This window comes from Haliotis rubra, unplaced genomic scaffold, assembly GCF_003918875.1.
Source record: "Haliotis rubra isolate DU_JTF1 unplaced genomic scaffold, ASM391887v1 Scf1060, whole genome shotgun sequence".
Lineage (NCBI taxonomy): Eukaryota > Metazoa > Mollusca > Gastropoda > Lepetellida > Haliotidae > Haliotis > Haliotis rubra.
In genome coordinates, this window is record NW_025764960.1 from 67,857 (window position 1) to 81,566 (window position 13,710).

At 39.2% G+C, this 13,710-nt stretch overlaps 1 protein-coding gene across 1 annotated transcript in view; it reads right to left on the reverse strand.

Annotated features, from left to right (window-relative positions):
• Positions 1-330: 330 nt before the first annotated feature.
• LOC124278255 overlaps positions 331-13,710 on the reverse strand; it is a 29,159-nt gene continuing 15,779 nt past the window's right edge. Inside the window, exons 6-8 of the mRNA XM_046713974.1 lie at positions 13,575-13,631; positions 12,839-13,210; positions 331-341 (exon numbers count right to left, since the gene is read on the reverse strand). Coding sequence (XP_046569930.1) covers positions 13,149-13,210; positions 13,575-13,631 — 119 coding nt within the window. The 3' untranslated portion in view covers positions 331-341; positions 12,839-13,148. The remainder of the gene's footprint in view (positions 342-12,838; positions 13,211-13,574; positions 13,632-13,710) is intronic.

Here is a 13,710-nt window from a genome sequence, read left to right on the forward strand (position 1 = left end):
AGGTTAACCAAATTAAATGCAACAGGTTACACGAAAGCATTCAATGATGGAATTAATGTACTTTTTCATTCCTTAATTACAGTTGTCACTCAAAAACAAAGTCAAATTGTTGTGACATGTTCATTAACACATTCAGATGTTGAACAGGCAGGAATCACTGTCACCAGACTGACTGATTTCAGGCCTTTCCATTGTCAAATGTGAGATCTTTCCTATCAACCTTCCATTGGACACTAATTTACACATTCATCGCTCAATGGTGGTTACCTAACATTTGGATATGTTCAGAACACATTACCACATTATTTACTAAAACATTATTAATCATCATTTAAATTCCACTGAGATGAATTGCCCAAGACATGGATGTTGCATTTTGTGAAATGCTATTACCTTCCAGAAATAGCACAGTAAATATAAGAACGAACATATAAATATTAAATGTTAATAGAAGCGACAAAACCCTTTCCACATTCATAAGAAATATCTGCTGAAAGCAGAGTCGATTGTACAATTATGACTATATCATGAGTATATTATTGTTTCAACAATAATACAACGGTGTTGTTTGTAACCAAATCTGGATCAAACAATCCAGTGATTGTCACCATGCGATAAAAATTCGACCACCTAAACTAAAACAATCTCTTGGTACTTGTGTGAATAGTGTATATATAGCTAAAATATTAAACAACACTAACTGTAGAGGAATATAACATAGTTATGGAATATTCAAAGACATTTACAGCTCTATCTCTATTATATTATTAGATGCAGATATCGAAACTATGAAACCGTTTGCAAAAGTTAGCTGACTAAGGCTATAAGTAAACTCGTGACAATGTTTCCAACATGCCTACTATCACATGTACTTTAGTGATGCCTCGACACTGATATATGGCTCTGTGTCTCTCGTTACCGTATGCTTTGAGTATATCCAATAGTGTATGTGGTATAGAATGAGGTAAGTGCCTATCGGCATGTCGTGTGGTTGATCACATGTGTCATTTTGTATGCGCCGAACTGATTTGTACAGCATGTGAACCTTCGCGGCATGTATCGTGTCACATTGTGTCAATATCGTTCAGGTGAATGGTGCAAGGGAGGCAACTCGTATACAAATAAAGCCGAATACATGTACTGTCACTTCTGTTAGAACGTTTTAACGTTTTATTTGGAGTATTGATGACAGTGGTTCCTTCTCTAATTTGATAGTTCGTTTTAATAGTATTAATGTTTGTAATCATAGTGCAGCTTTTGAATACAAAGCGTACCATTGATGGAATCTATTTCTAATGTAACTACAATATTTGTCTGTGAAATCATTCGAAGATGTTCATGTTGATATTCTGATATTAAACAGGTAGGAAGTAGAGTATGGCAAGAGAAGGGAGAGTATCCCAAATCAATGTATGCCACAATGCTATGACTGTCAAGCACCTTCTTTTTGATTTTTCAGTCATTCGACAACGTTTTTATACTGCTCAAACAATTGCTTCATACCGTTTCTATTTTAATTGTTGCATATCTGAAGGAAATTGAATTAGATGTATATGATAAGATATAGATTTTAAAATTTTGAATGTAAGTGTTTCACTGTTTACTCTGATAATAGACTGAAATGTAATGGATCCTCGTCATCGCTTTCATTATAGTTTCCTTTCTAAGGAAAATATTGGATCTTTAGCCGCGAGTGAGTGAGTTTAGTTTTTCGCCACACTCAGCAATATTCCAGCTTTATGGCGGCGGTTTGTAAATAATCGAGTCTGGACCAGACAATCCAGTGATCAACAGCATGAGCATCGATCTGCGCAACTGGGAACCGATGACATGTGTCAACCAAGTCAGCGAGCCTGGTCACCCGATCCCGTTAGTCGCCTCCTACGACAAGTATGGGTTACTGAAGATCAGTTGTAACCCGGACCTTCACGGGTCTTTTTAGCCGCGGACAACTGAGGTATTGATGGTGCGGCTTAAGCAACATTTACTCTCTCACTCACTCACTCATTCACTCACTATGTATGAATCACTGCAGTTTGATACATTATTAAGTTTTATAAGTACTTATATTTCAGCCCGACAACATGGCCCATACATGGCCTATACTCTTAATGCATAGCAGATAAAAAAATTCCAACATGTCTATTGTCTCATGTCATTTAGTGATGTGTCAATACATATGTGAAATGTACACGTCAGAATGTGCTTCCTGGTTTTACGTCAGTACGATTGAATATCAACATGTAACAATAGCTAAGTCCATTAATCATGTTCCTTATTTAGAATCGTGGTGTAATGTATCCCAGTGATATAACATAAATAATGCATAACATGGGCAGCCAGGGCATATCAAACACAGTCGAACAGCTGCTGCTCTACGTGTACAACAATTAAGATGGAGAGGGAGAGAGGGGGCAAGAGAAAGAGGGAGAAAGAGAAAGAGGGAGAAAGAGAGAGAACGAGATAGTGGGAGAGAAAAGAGAGGGAGTGAGAGAAAGAGGGAGAGAGAAAGAGAGAGAGTGTGTGTGTGTGTGTGTGTGTGTGAAAGAGAGAGAGGGGGCGGAGAGGCGCACTCATGCAGACACAAAGGATGTGATTATTCGTTTCGGAAAACATGTTTAGTATAAACTCAGTGATCTTTACTAACCATCTCTAGCTATAGCCCGCTGGAGATTGTCAACTATAACTCAGATTATTGTAACTGACTGGGAGTTTGTCTTCAGCTGCCGGTGTGAAATGAGTCATTACCTATCTGTATGGCCGCAGTACTCATGTATTTCAATATGCTTTTTCAGTCATCTGTATCATAAGCATACAACGTAATTGGAGAGTGTTTATATTGGACGAACATTGCCATGTGAAACGGGACAAACCACGTCAAGTGTAATTGAAAAGTTTTTGAATGTCTCTCAATCGTAGTTCAATAGAAACGCAGAAGTTATTCAGGGCTGATTTAGTCTTGTCGTGTCCCACGCCTTGTGATGACTCCAGCATTATGTGTTTTAACAAATGGATTCTTTTGGACTTTTCACACTGTGATATGTAACACGTAAACAGTTTTGTATATGGTGTTTCCAATACAAGATAAGAGCAGAAAAACAGTTCAAAATGACCTTTTCATTGCAACCTCTTGTTAGTTAGTTTGGAACACTCACTGTTTACACGTTGTGTTGTGGCAACTGCAACCAGCTGACGGCCCCTTTTTTTCCCTCTATCATATTGTGCATGGTGTTTAGGAAAACCATGCTCGCAGGTGTTGTGCCCTCGTTTTGTGCATTGCGCAGTTGTTATTTCCATACTCATTCACTCCATGTATTATCTGTGTTTACGTGACAAGTGGAGCCTCGATATACGGGTCGATTGTCCTACATTACACGAGAGCTAGACTAACTATGTTGAATACATGTGGAGTTTTTGCACTGGGCGTAAACGTAATTCATAATGTGAGCCAAACTTGAACAATTAGAAGTGCGTTAATATAACACTTTGCAGATTGCAATATCAGACCCGGAACTGACCTGGAACGAGTAAATGCATACATGTATATCCACCTGAGACATAATGAACGTTTGTGTTTGTTGGTACCTGACACTATTCGACTTATCTGACGACGTCTTGTAAATGATACAGCCTCGACCTCACTATCAAGTGATTTTGTACGGAACGGTCAACATAGAGGTATTGTGTCATCCAATTAACTTTGCAACCCAAACCACTGAGTCGTTACTAACGACCAAGTTCCCTTTTTAAATAAAGAAATCCAAACTCGGTATCACACAGTGCTATTTTCCCTTGGTGAGGTATAAATGAATATGAAAGACCGATTGATGCTTGTTCAATTGTTCAGTAAGATGTGATATAAGGAAACATGGTCCTCATGATTTCCCAATGTCAGTTGTCATGCATGATTATTCATGAAGGATTGTGTTGTACATTACTTCAGCTGGCAATATTAAAGAACTGAAGTTATTGAAGAACCCAATAACTACAATTATGTAATAAATGCAAACGAGTATAATAAAAACGTAAGTTATATTGTTTTGATTATTTGTAGTATAGTTTTATTCAGCAGATGTTAAAAATATTACAATAGTATATTATGCATCATATATTATGAAACAACCTTTCTACAACTTTAAACAGTAATAAATACAGTACGTTCATAACGAACATGCTATAACGAACTGACGAATATAACGAACTGATTGTTCTACTCACTGGCTGAATACTTCAGGTGAAAACGAAACCTAGCTCTCCCTTTGTGTTCATTATTTCCTAGTAATCACCTAATGCGAATAAATACTCCTTCATGAATTACCATGTACAGTTTATCAGCATGGAAAGGAAGTCTTCTGTCCTCGTGCGTTTGTTGAATTCATTTCGGCGTGACAAGTCTATGGCTTCAGCGCTTGACAACGCCGTCTAACTTAACATTTGCTCGAAAACAGCGGTTATTACGAACTCACAGCGACTACGAATTTCAATTCGTTTTACATGAAGTTATATATACATATCAACTACAACACACAGCAAGGGGCTGGTACAAAAGGCGTTATATCCGTTAGTTCGTTATAAGAGTGTTCGATATAAACAAGATTTACTGTACTGGAAATGGAAAGCTCATTGAATTAATGTTATAGTAGATGGACAAATTGCTAATGTCCATTATATATAATAATTCACTAAAACGTAAAGGACAATTTGAACACGTGGGACAATAAAATATAACTACATGAAACTTAATAATGATTTGCATTAGACGTCGCATCAGCCTTGTTTCGGCAACCCATGGGCGGAGGCAAATTATGGGATTTAACATATATCGGAACATCAAATCTATATTCAAAAGTAATCTGTGAAATATGCTTAATATGCTACTCTCAAACAAGAATGGACGTAATAACAATAAATTTGAGTAACTGAAATGCCTTTTGGAAGACGATACTACCGTTTGGTGAGGTGAAAACTAGCTCAAACAAAACTATGTGATGTGCTCCTGACACACTACATACACTGGAACATACACAATCTTCTGATGTTAGCAGCAATACATTACATCCAAGCAAATTACTAAGTACAGTAAACATTTTTAAATAAACTCACAGAAAACACATGCCAATAATAGAAACTGAGCATGTGTAAAAAGTCATGTATTATATTAAAAGTTTAACTAGTGATTAGTGGTGTATGCCTGTATGTGTTTTACGAACTAGAATTTCAGCAGTTTGTCTCCGTTTATCTTGATTTGCTTTTGGTGTGAGTATAGACTAACAACTATGAGAAATGAGACCACGTTTTCGAGACTTGCGTGGGCTTTCTTGGATATGTTTGCTTCAGGGACTGTATGACAGACTAACTACAACCTTAACTTCACCTACACGAGTGGTAGAATGGGCCCGGTTCTATAAATAGGCAGGACACGCCAAGCCCTGTGCATGACAAGTATTGTTTCAAGTATTTGACTTATTACATGTATTTGGTTTTGACCATTTCAAATTCTAATTATTGATACGTTAAATTACCTATAGTCCTATGCCAGAACACGGTGGCTTATGGGCCAGGGGTGCTGAATTCCTTTCATCGTGGCACTACTACATGTTCGTTCTTCTCGAAACAAACAGATGAGACTTCTTGTGGTGGCGGCACACGTGTAAGAAGTCGTTGTCTCCATGGCATGTCTGAGGAGGATATTGCTGCAGAGCTTGCAGATCAAGGTGCTAGGGCGGTAGACGTTTCATCGTCAAGAAAAAGGGCATCAATTGGTGAGTGTCCCTAATCCACTCCGATGTTCAACATTTCAGTTATGGGTCTCATTCATGTCGCAACGCTGGTGATGGTCCACATTGATGAAGAATTAACTTCGCCAAGGCTGACAAGTCATTATTTGAGACAATGTGTACTGATCTCTGAAAACATGGTGTTGTCAGGAACAGTAAAGATCCCATATTGTTTACGAGCAACATCCATGCAAGTGCTTTATGTAATGCAAGGGTTAAGCTAATCGCCATACCGTGTACGTGACAGGTCATATAGAAATTACGCTACTGCTATGAGTTACGCCAGAGATTGCTCCCCAAATCAGAAACACTACATAAGCGACAAGGTACATGTAGCTGCACATCAAAACACTAACACTGTCGGGCAAGATTTCTGCCTGCGCGCCTGTTGTTGTCATGCCGGTAGCACTTTCCGGTTCCTGGTGATAACATCCTAAATCCTGAATTGAATATGAAATTAAGCACTCCCCTCTCCGCTTCCCATAGACTGTTGGTAAAATTCAAACTTCCACAACTGTTTACTTTCAAGATTGCCCGCGAATATACTTTGTGTGCTGCGCTGGTTCAGTTACTCTTTTAAAACTGAATACGATACCTATAAGATGAAGGTTATATGACGTGATACCAAATACTTCCAAACATTCCGTCAAATTCACAGTATGTAATAAGAGTACATGTGAACGTATTTGTTGCACACAGTTTCGTTTGTGTCTGTTAGTTAATCAGATATATTGAATTGCTAAATAACATCAAACGATGTGTCATTTGTAAACATCCGGTGGTGTTACACCGTTTTGATTTGGCTGAAACAGATATATTTATGCACATGTGTAAATATACTCGCATGGTAACGGTAGCCCTTACAAAAATAACCGAATAATAACTCGTTACGTAGTAATTTTAAGGATTGTTTTACGTTCTCCGTGCATTTATCGAAGCTCCGCTACGCGATTTTATATACTTTAAAACTGTTATCCATCGATAAATTCAGGAAAAACGTAAAACAATCCTTCACTAAAATTATAAAGTCCACTTTTAATCGAAATACTTGAACTATACTAAACAGCAAAAGAAACGTCATTTTGGAATTTTCCTTTGCAGAAACGGATAACTATATGTAAACTCATTTACTCTTTTGATTGTATATTTTTGACATCATCTCCAACTTGATCTGAGCAAAGACATTCCTTCCCAAACTCAGAATGGAACCCAGGAAATGGTCTCAAAAACGCAACCTGATCTCGGAGATGGTACGGTGTTCTCCATGTTTTCATGCAACTTATGCTGCACGTGCTGTGTAAGGACCAGCCCTATAAAATGCACCCCCAAACCTGGTTGAAACATTCACATTACAACGTCAGCAGGATGCCGCGACTCACGACAGCTCAAAGGAACCAGGCGCTAGGAAGACATGAAGCTGGCCTCACTGCACAAGACGTTGCCAATCACTTCCAGATAAACGTTCGGACCATCTACAAGCTGCAGCAACGTTTTCGGGACACCAACACCGAAAGTGATCGCCCCCGTACTGGCAGACTAAGGGTGACCACATGACGACAAGACCGCCATGTTGTGCGACAGCATGTATAAAATCCCTTCATGCAGGCATCCGAAACAGCACGCCAGACAGTGGGAACACACGAAAGACCAATCAGTACTGATACAGTACGCCGACGTATTAACAGCGGGAACCTCAATTGCCGTAGACCTCACCGTGGACCTATCCTCACCCCTCGTCATCGCCGTGTACGTCTACAGTTTGCCCTACAACACCAAAACTGACGATACAGGCAATGGAGAACTGTTCTGGTCACAGATAAGAGTCGGTACTGCGTATCAACTGCAGATGGAAGAACAAGAATATGGCGACGTCGTGGCCAGCGTTACTCAGACCAATGTGTTATGGAAAGAGACTCATGGGGAGGTGCAAGCATCATGGTATAAGGTGTAATAGGCCTGAACCAGAGAGTGGGTCCTGTGGTGTTCCAGAACCTTGGTCCAGGGAGAGGAGGCGGCATCACAGCGGTGCGCTACATCGACCAAGCTCTCAGACCCCACGTCATACCACATTTCGCACGTCACCGGAACAACATTTTCCAGCATGATAACGCCCGGGCCCATACTGCCAGAGCTACACGGTACTTCCTACAGCAGAACGGTGTCAACATTATGCAGTGGCCAGCCCTTAGCCCTGATTTAAACCTAACTGAACATATTTGGGATGAAATTCAGAGGAGACTGAATAATGTCACACCAAGGCCGAACACAGCCGATTCATTGCGCCATGCCTTTCTCAGAGTGTGGTTCCAGGTGCCAATGGCCTTCATCAATCGATTGGTGCAGTCCATGCATAGACGCTGTGCTGCAGTTATTGCCGCTCGTGGTGGTCACACTAGATATTGAAGTCAACGGTCTGAATGGACTGCAAACGTTCACGTAATGTCTTGAAATTGTGCTGAGTTATTCATTGATGTGTCAAGATATTGTACACAAAAATGTTTTTGATCCGCTGGTTATGTCCATTTCTGTAATGATTTGATTACAGTGCCTATCTAATTTTGAATTCGTACTGACGTTTGTTTTGCTGCTGAGTATATATAATGATCTTGCTACTGTCCTAAACGACATCGTCCCCTCTTGGTTGCCCAGCCATGTTGGAATTTCTGGTAACACAAAGGTCGGTTCTGCGACACCACTTCTCATCCAATGTTCCGATTTTAAAACAGTGACCAGATCTCTCTACTGGCCCTCAATGAAAGGTCCACTCCACTTTTCACAAGGTAGTCAAACACGTTTTTCTGTTTCTGTCGTGCTGACCATGTTATCGGCATTCTCCAATATGAAACCACAAAGTTTATACACATCTCTCCCTTTGATGCGTTTCACGTGACATACGTATTCCCACTATATTGCAATTTGAGGACTTAGGGATAATAGAGGAATTTCGGTTCTTGTATTTGGGGTGGCTGTAACAGAATGTGTCCATACATATTAAATCACCACAAAACATGCTGTTATAAAGTATTATTCTATTTTAACACGGTTAATGATCGCAAGTTGTAAAACTCAAATCATTAACCAAACAACTGAAATACATATGCATCATTATACCAATAAAGAGATAAGTACAGCTGATTAACGTTTTGCTTATATGAACACCCCTACCCCAGGTAAATAAGCCTGTTTGTAGTATACGGCAGGCAATGAAAACATATGTATTTTCCTTCCTTCTTCCTATCATGAATTCGAAACGACATGATCATTTTGAATTGCATACAAATAAGTGCATCATGGCACTGTAGCTCACGTGCATATGAAGGCAACTGTTTAAATTGTACACAACAAACACTAAGTGAAGTTGCTGATAATATTGCAATCAAATTGTATCTACATGAATATTCATACTCCTTTTGATAGAATACAACAAGATCTGCAAAGCAAGTCAGTTGTTTACCGGAATATATAGTGAAAATAGGAATTGTATAGAACTATTACTTTTGTCACAGTTGTGTGACATTTCAAAATGTCCTCTATTTCCCAAAATATACGACCTTGAATGCTGTCAGTAACGCATTTTGTCAAATTGCTTCGCGCAAGAGTTGCAAGGCACTTATGTAAATCGTCTTAAAATAAGCATTTTCGATTTTACCTCAAAAGTTGGAAATGAAGATCAAAATATTGGAACAGCTATATGTGAAGTTTAATGTATTGCCCGAATTCCGTTTTGTTTTGAATTTTACTTTTCGAGAAAAAACTCGGACGCGTATGCACAGATGAACAAGAGACTGTAATGTGGAATGTAGGTTTTCAGTTCTGCTTATAAGTCGCAACAAATAGATTGAACGCTCACGCAGTCATTCAGCTTGGGTGATGATTTTGAGTGAGTGAGTGAGTTAAAATTTTACATCGCATCGGCAATATTACAGCCATATAGCGATGAAAACAAGGTAATCATTTTAAAATATCTGTCGACAAAGGACAGTAAAACCAACTAGACTATCTCAGGTAAATATATTTAAAACTAGTAATTAAATCTAAAATAGTTTAACTATAGAGGACGACACAATATAATAACAGGGTATAGATCACCAACAACTGAAGGTAGCAATATTTCATATGTGACATTGAAATGGAATATATGTATATTATAAAAACCTGGGGACAGTAAAACAACTAGAATATCACAATAACAACTAAAACGAGTGTGGAAAGTTAAAACTGATAGCACTATTTTGACAATACAATATAGAAACAGGCTATAGATCGCCAACAACTGAAGGTAGATCACCATACCAGGGACCATGGGAACTTACAGTACCTTTGATACCTGCATGGACCCTAGTTGGATTAACACCATCCCTTCAGCCGCTGGCGTTTGTAGGTTTAGCCGAATTAGCCGAAGAACAAAAACACTACGTTTAAAAATCCGGTAAGCTTAAATTTAACTTTGAAAGTTTTGGGACTTACGTACCCTCTCAGGAGGACAATAATTTTACGATACTTTAACCCCCTGTTGATAATTTTGAAGTTGTGACTGTAAGTATTCCAAATGTCCTTTAACTTAACAACGTCCTTACCCTCTGGGCAGTAAGATCTCGGATGTAAGGGGTTAAGGTCCGGTGTAAGTTGTTGTCCTTTCCGGAGCTAACTAAACTAAACCAGTAAATTTGAATTGTGGTTCATCTACTTGCCCAGTGCGGAAGACAAGCCTATTAGATAGACACGTGCCTCATCCACGACATTCAGCTGTAACTAACACAGGCATTCGCAAGTACACAGACCTGAGTCCCAATCCACAAAGGGTTCGTAACGTTACGACACATCGTAACTCCATACTTTATGATAGCTTCACGAATGGCATAGTGCTTCGATCGTTTTGTGGATCGGGCCCCTCACGCGTATTGCTTAAAGGTCACATGCAACCAAAAAATCAAACATAATTAAAACACAATTATCACTTATTCATGACATATGATATACATTGCTGGTTATGAAAAAACATATATACAAAATTATAAGCGTACAATCGCAAATCAAAAGTGCAATATTGTGTACTTGGGTTTACTTCCCAAGAAACGAAGCAGCCGGGATACCGAACCCAGTCAGAGCGGGCGGGTGGGTGTGCACTCAAGTGTAACGGCTGGTTCATTTGCAGATGCCCTCGCGGCTCATTGTGTGTGTATATATAGAGATGTTGGGTTTTGTAAATACATGCTCAATTTTTGTGTATAACATTTTGCAATCAACAGACATCATAACTGCATGTCATGTGTTCAAGTATCACACCTGCCTGTCTGTGTAATTACATAATGTGACAGAGACCGAACTCGGGCCATAAATCAATGCATTGTATTTATGGTGTATAGCCTGATTGGTTTTAAGTTCAAATTGCATGTGGTCAGTGATTGCAGCTGTGTATTGAATATTGTCATTAGCAGACAGGCAGGCAGACACACAGGTGTCAATAAAACAAGACATTGAGTTTTGTCTGTGACAACGAGATATCTGTATCACAGTTAGAAATTCTGTCAACGCTAAATAAGGACACTGCTTTTAAGTATCGAACTGAGACAGTGACTCGGTAAGAAGAACGTGTGGTGAAATAGACAAATGAAATTATATAAACAGTTTATTTACTGTCATAACATATAAAAAGCTCGCGCCTGAGAAATATCAACAAAACATTAGAAAAATAGCTCACACCAAAGCCTCCCGACTACCGCCAAGAAAGGCTGTCCGTCTTGAAATGTCGAAGCCTCACTGGTTTACACATAGCTGAGTAGATCTAGATCCCTACAAGGTTCTTTTATGTAAAGAATAGATTATTAACTATTTATTTGTGTACACAACCAGGATTAGACTACTCCTGCTCACGACCTTACAATCCGGGCATACATCCTGTTTCAAGCTCCGCGAACCTATTCAGTGCGCATGCGTCAGGAGCGCAGCTTAGCCCAGCTGTTGAAACCAGTTTTCCCCCGAAAAGTCGGGGGGAAATTAGTGAATCGTTTGAACTCCGATTTCGCGCAGTTTTTTTCATCGCGTTATTTTTCAACTTTATAAGTTGAATTTGCATTTTTCATGATTTGTTTCGGTAAGTCCATACCGAAAGGTATCAGAATCTGCAAAGTTGCATGTGACCTTTAAATTTCTGCTGCCACATATTTTTACAGAGTATATTTTATGTGTGCAAACATAATCCTTTAGATCACTTCGACCTTCAGGGACTCTTTTCAGTTGACAGTAGTCAGATCTGTTTGGTTCTAACGATACATTTTCTGCCAAGTTCTGCAAGATGTTTTAGGGAAAACAATGGTAGACAGTCTGACTAATGGTATACGGACATACTATACTGTATACTATTACATGTGTTCACCATGCGTTTTTATCTATTGCGGGCTTGCAGGAACACTCATGTCTGTACTAAGTACGCCTCGGTAGTGGGCGAGTCGGGGGTCACACAAATGGGTGATGATGGGTCCGCACAAAACGTAGGTGTGGTCGAATCAAGCCCTCTGGTTGGTTGATGCTTGATAAGGTGACATTTACAACTGATGCTTTCTTTGGAGAAGCCATTGCTCGAAAAATATTCTTGCATTAAGCAGTCGATGAAAGGAGATATTCCCGCGAATTTACAAAGAATGTGCAGATTTGCAAGCGTTGACAAATCAGAGGGCTTGCTTCGACCACACACCGTTTTGGTGCGGACCCATTGTCATCCATTTGTGTCAAGATCGTTTAGTTGAGGGTCAAAATCGGGTTTCAATCGATTTGCAGAAATAACAATAAAGAATTGGTAGGTGTCATGATTGGTGATCCATAGGCCAATCATCCATGATTATGTTTACATTAAGTTTTAATCGATTGTATGCGATGGTAGCGTAGCGATCGGCAAAGCAGGTGGGTAGGGTACACTGAAGTGTCTGGCATTGTCATCATGTATTGTACTGTGAAGCATTTCGAGTCGGGGGTCATCTCAAAAATACTTTTTTTATTCTTTAATCTAGGCAAAGAAACGAGGGCCTGTGACTGAGATGGCTGTGTAGACAGCCGTAAGGAACATATAAGTGTTATTTGGGGTATTTTTATTTCGTCAGTTGCGTCTTCAATTCAGCAGCTTACACTCATATTGGAATGAAGGTTGGTACAATTTGCGACACACTGTTCGATAAATGAGTCGTTGGGTATGTATGTTGTAGTTTTTTCGTATTTACCTATGCAAGTCAACTTGATTGTTACTGTCTGCTCTCATATAACAGGAACAAAACGCAAAAGGGAACCTTCATCACAATTTGTTGATTAACGTAATAAGCAACACCTAGAAAATATCAATCCAAATTAACAAGCAAATAGTAGTGCTGAGAAAACAGTTCACGTGAACTTAGGCTCAAAACTCTTGGTCTTCTCGTCATGTGAATCAGCGGCACATATGACTAAGGACAGAAGTATATATGCATCATAATTATGTTTTGTATGATATCAGTGGTGTCATAATAATAGTATCAGGTTCTTTAAAATTCACTTCCGGAGAACGTGTTCATTACGACAGCACTTGCCATCCACCAAAATGGTGATGATGTATAGCTATTAGGCAACATTGGCGTCGCTGGGTATGTTGTATTTGTTTTGAACTCGTATTTACTTATGCAAGTCAACTTGATTGTTACTGTCCGCTCTCATATAGCAGGAACCTTAATCACAGTTTGTTCACTTACGTAATAAGCAACACCAAGAACATATCAATCCCAAATTAACACGCAAATAATAGTGCTAAGAAAACAGTTTACGAGAACTTACGTTTAAGTCTCAGGGTCTCCACGACATCAGCACCATGGAGTTCAGTGGTAGATGTTCCTGAAAACATAAGTCACTGTGTATATTCATTATGTTTATGTTATGCATCGATAATGCTATATCAGCGGTGTCAAAATAA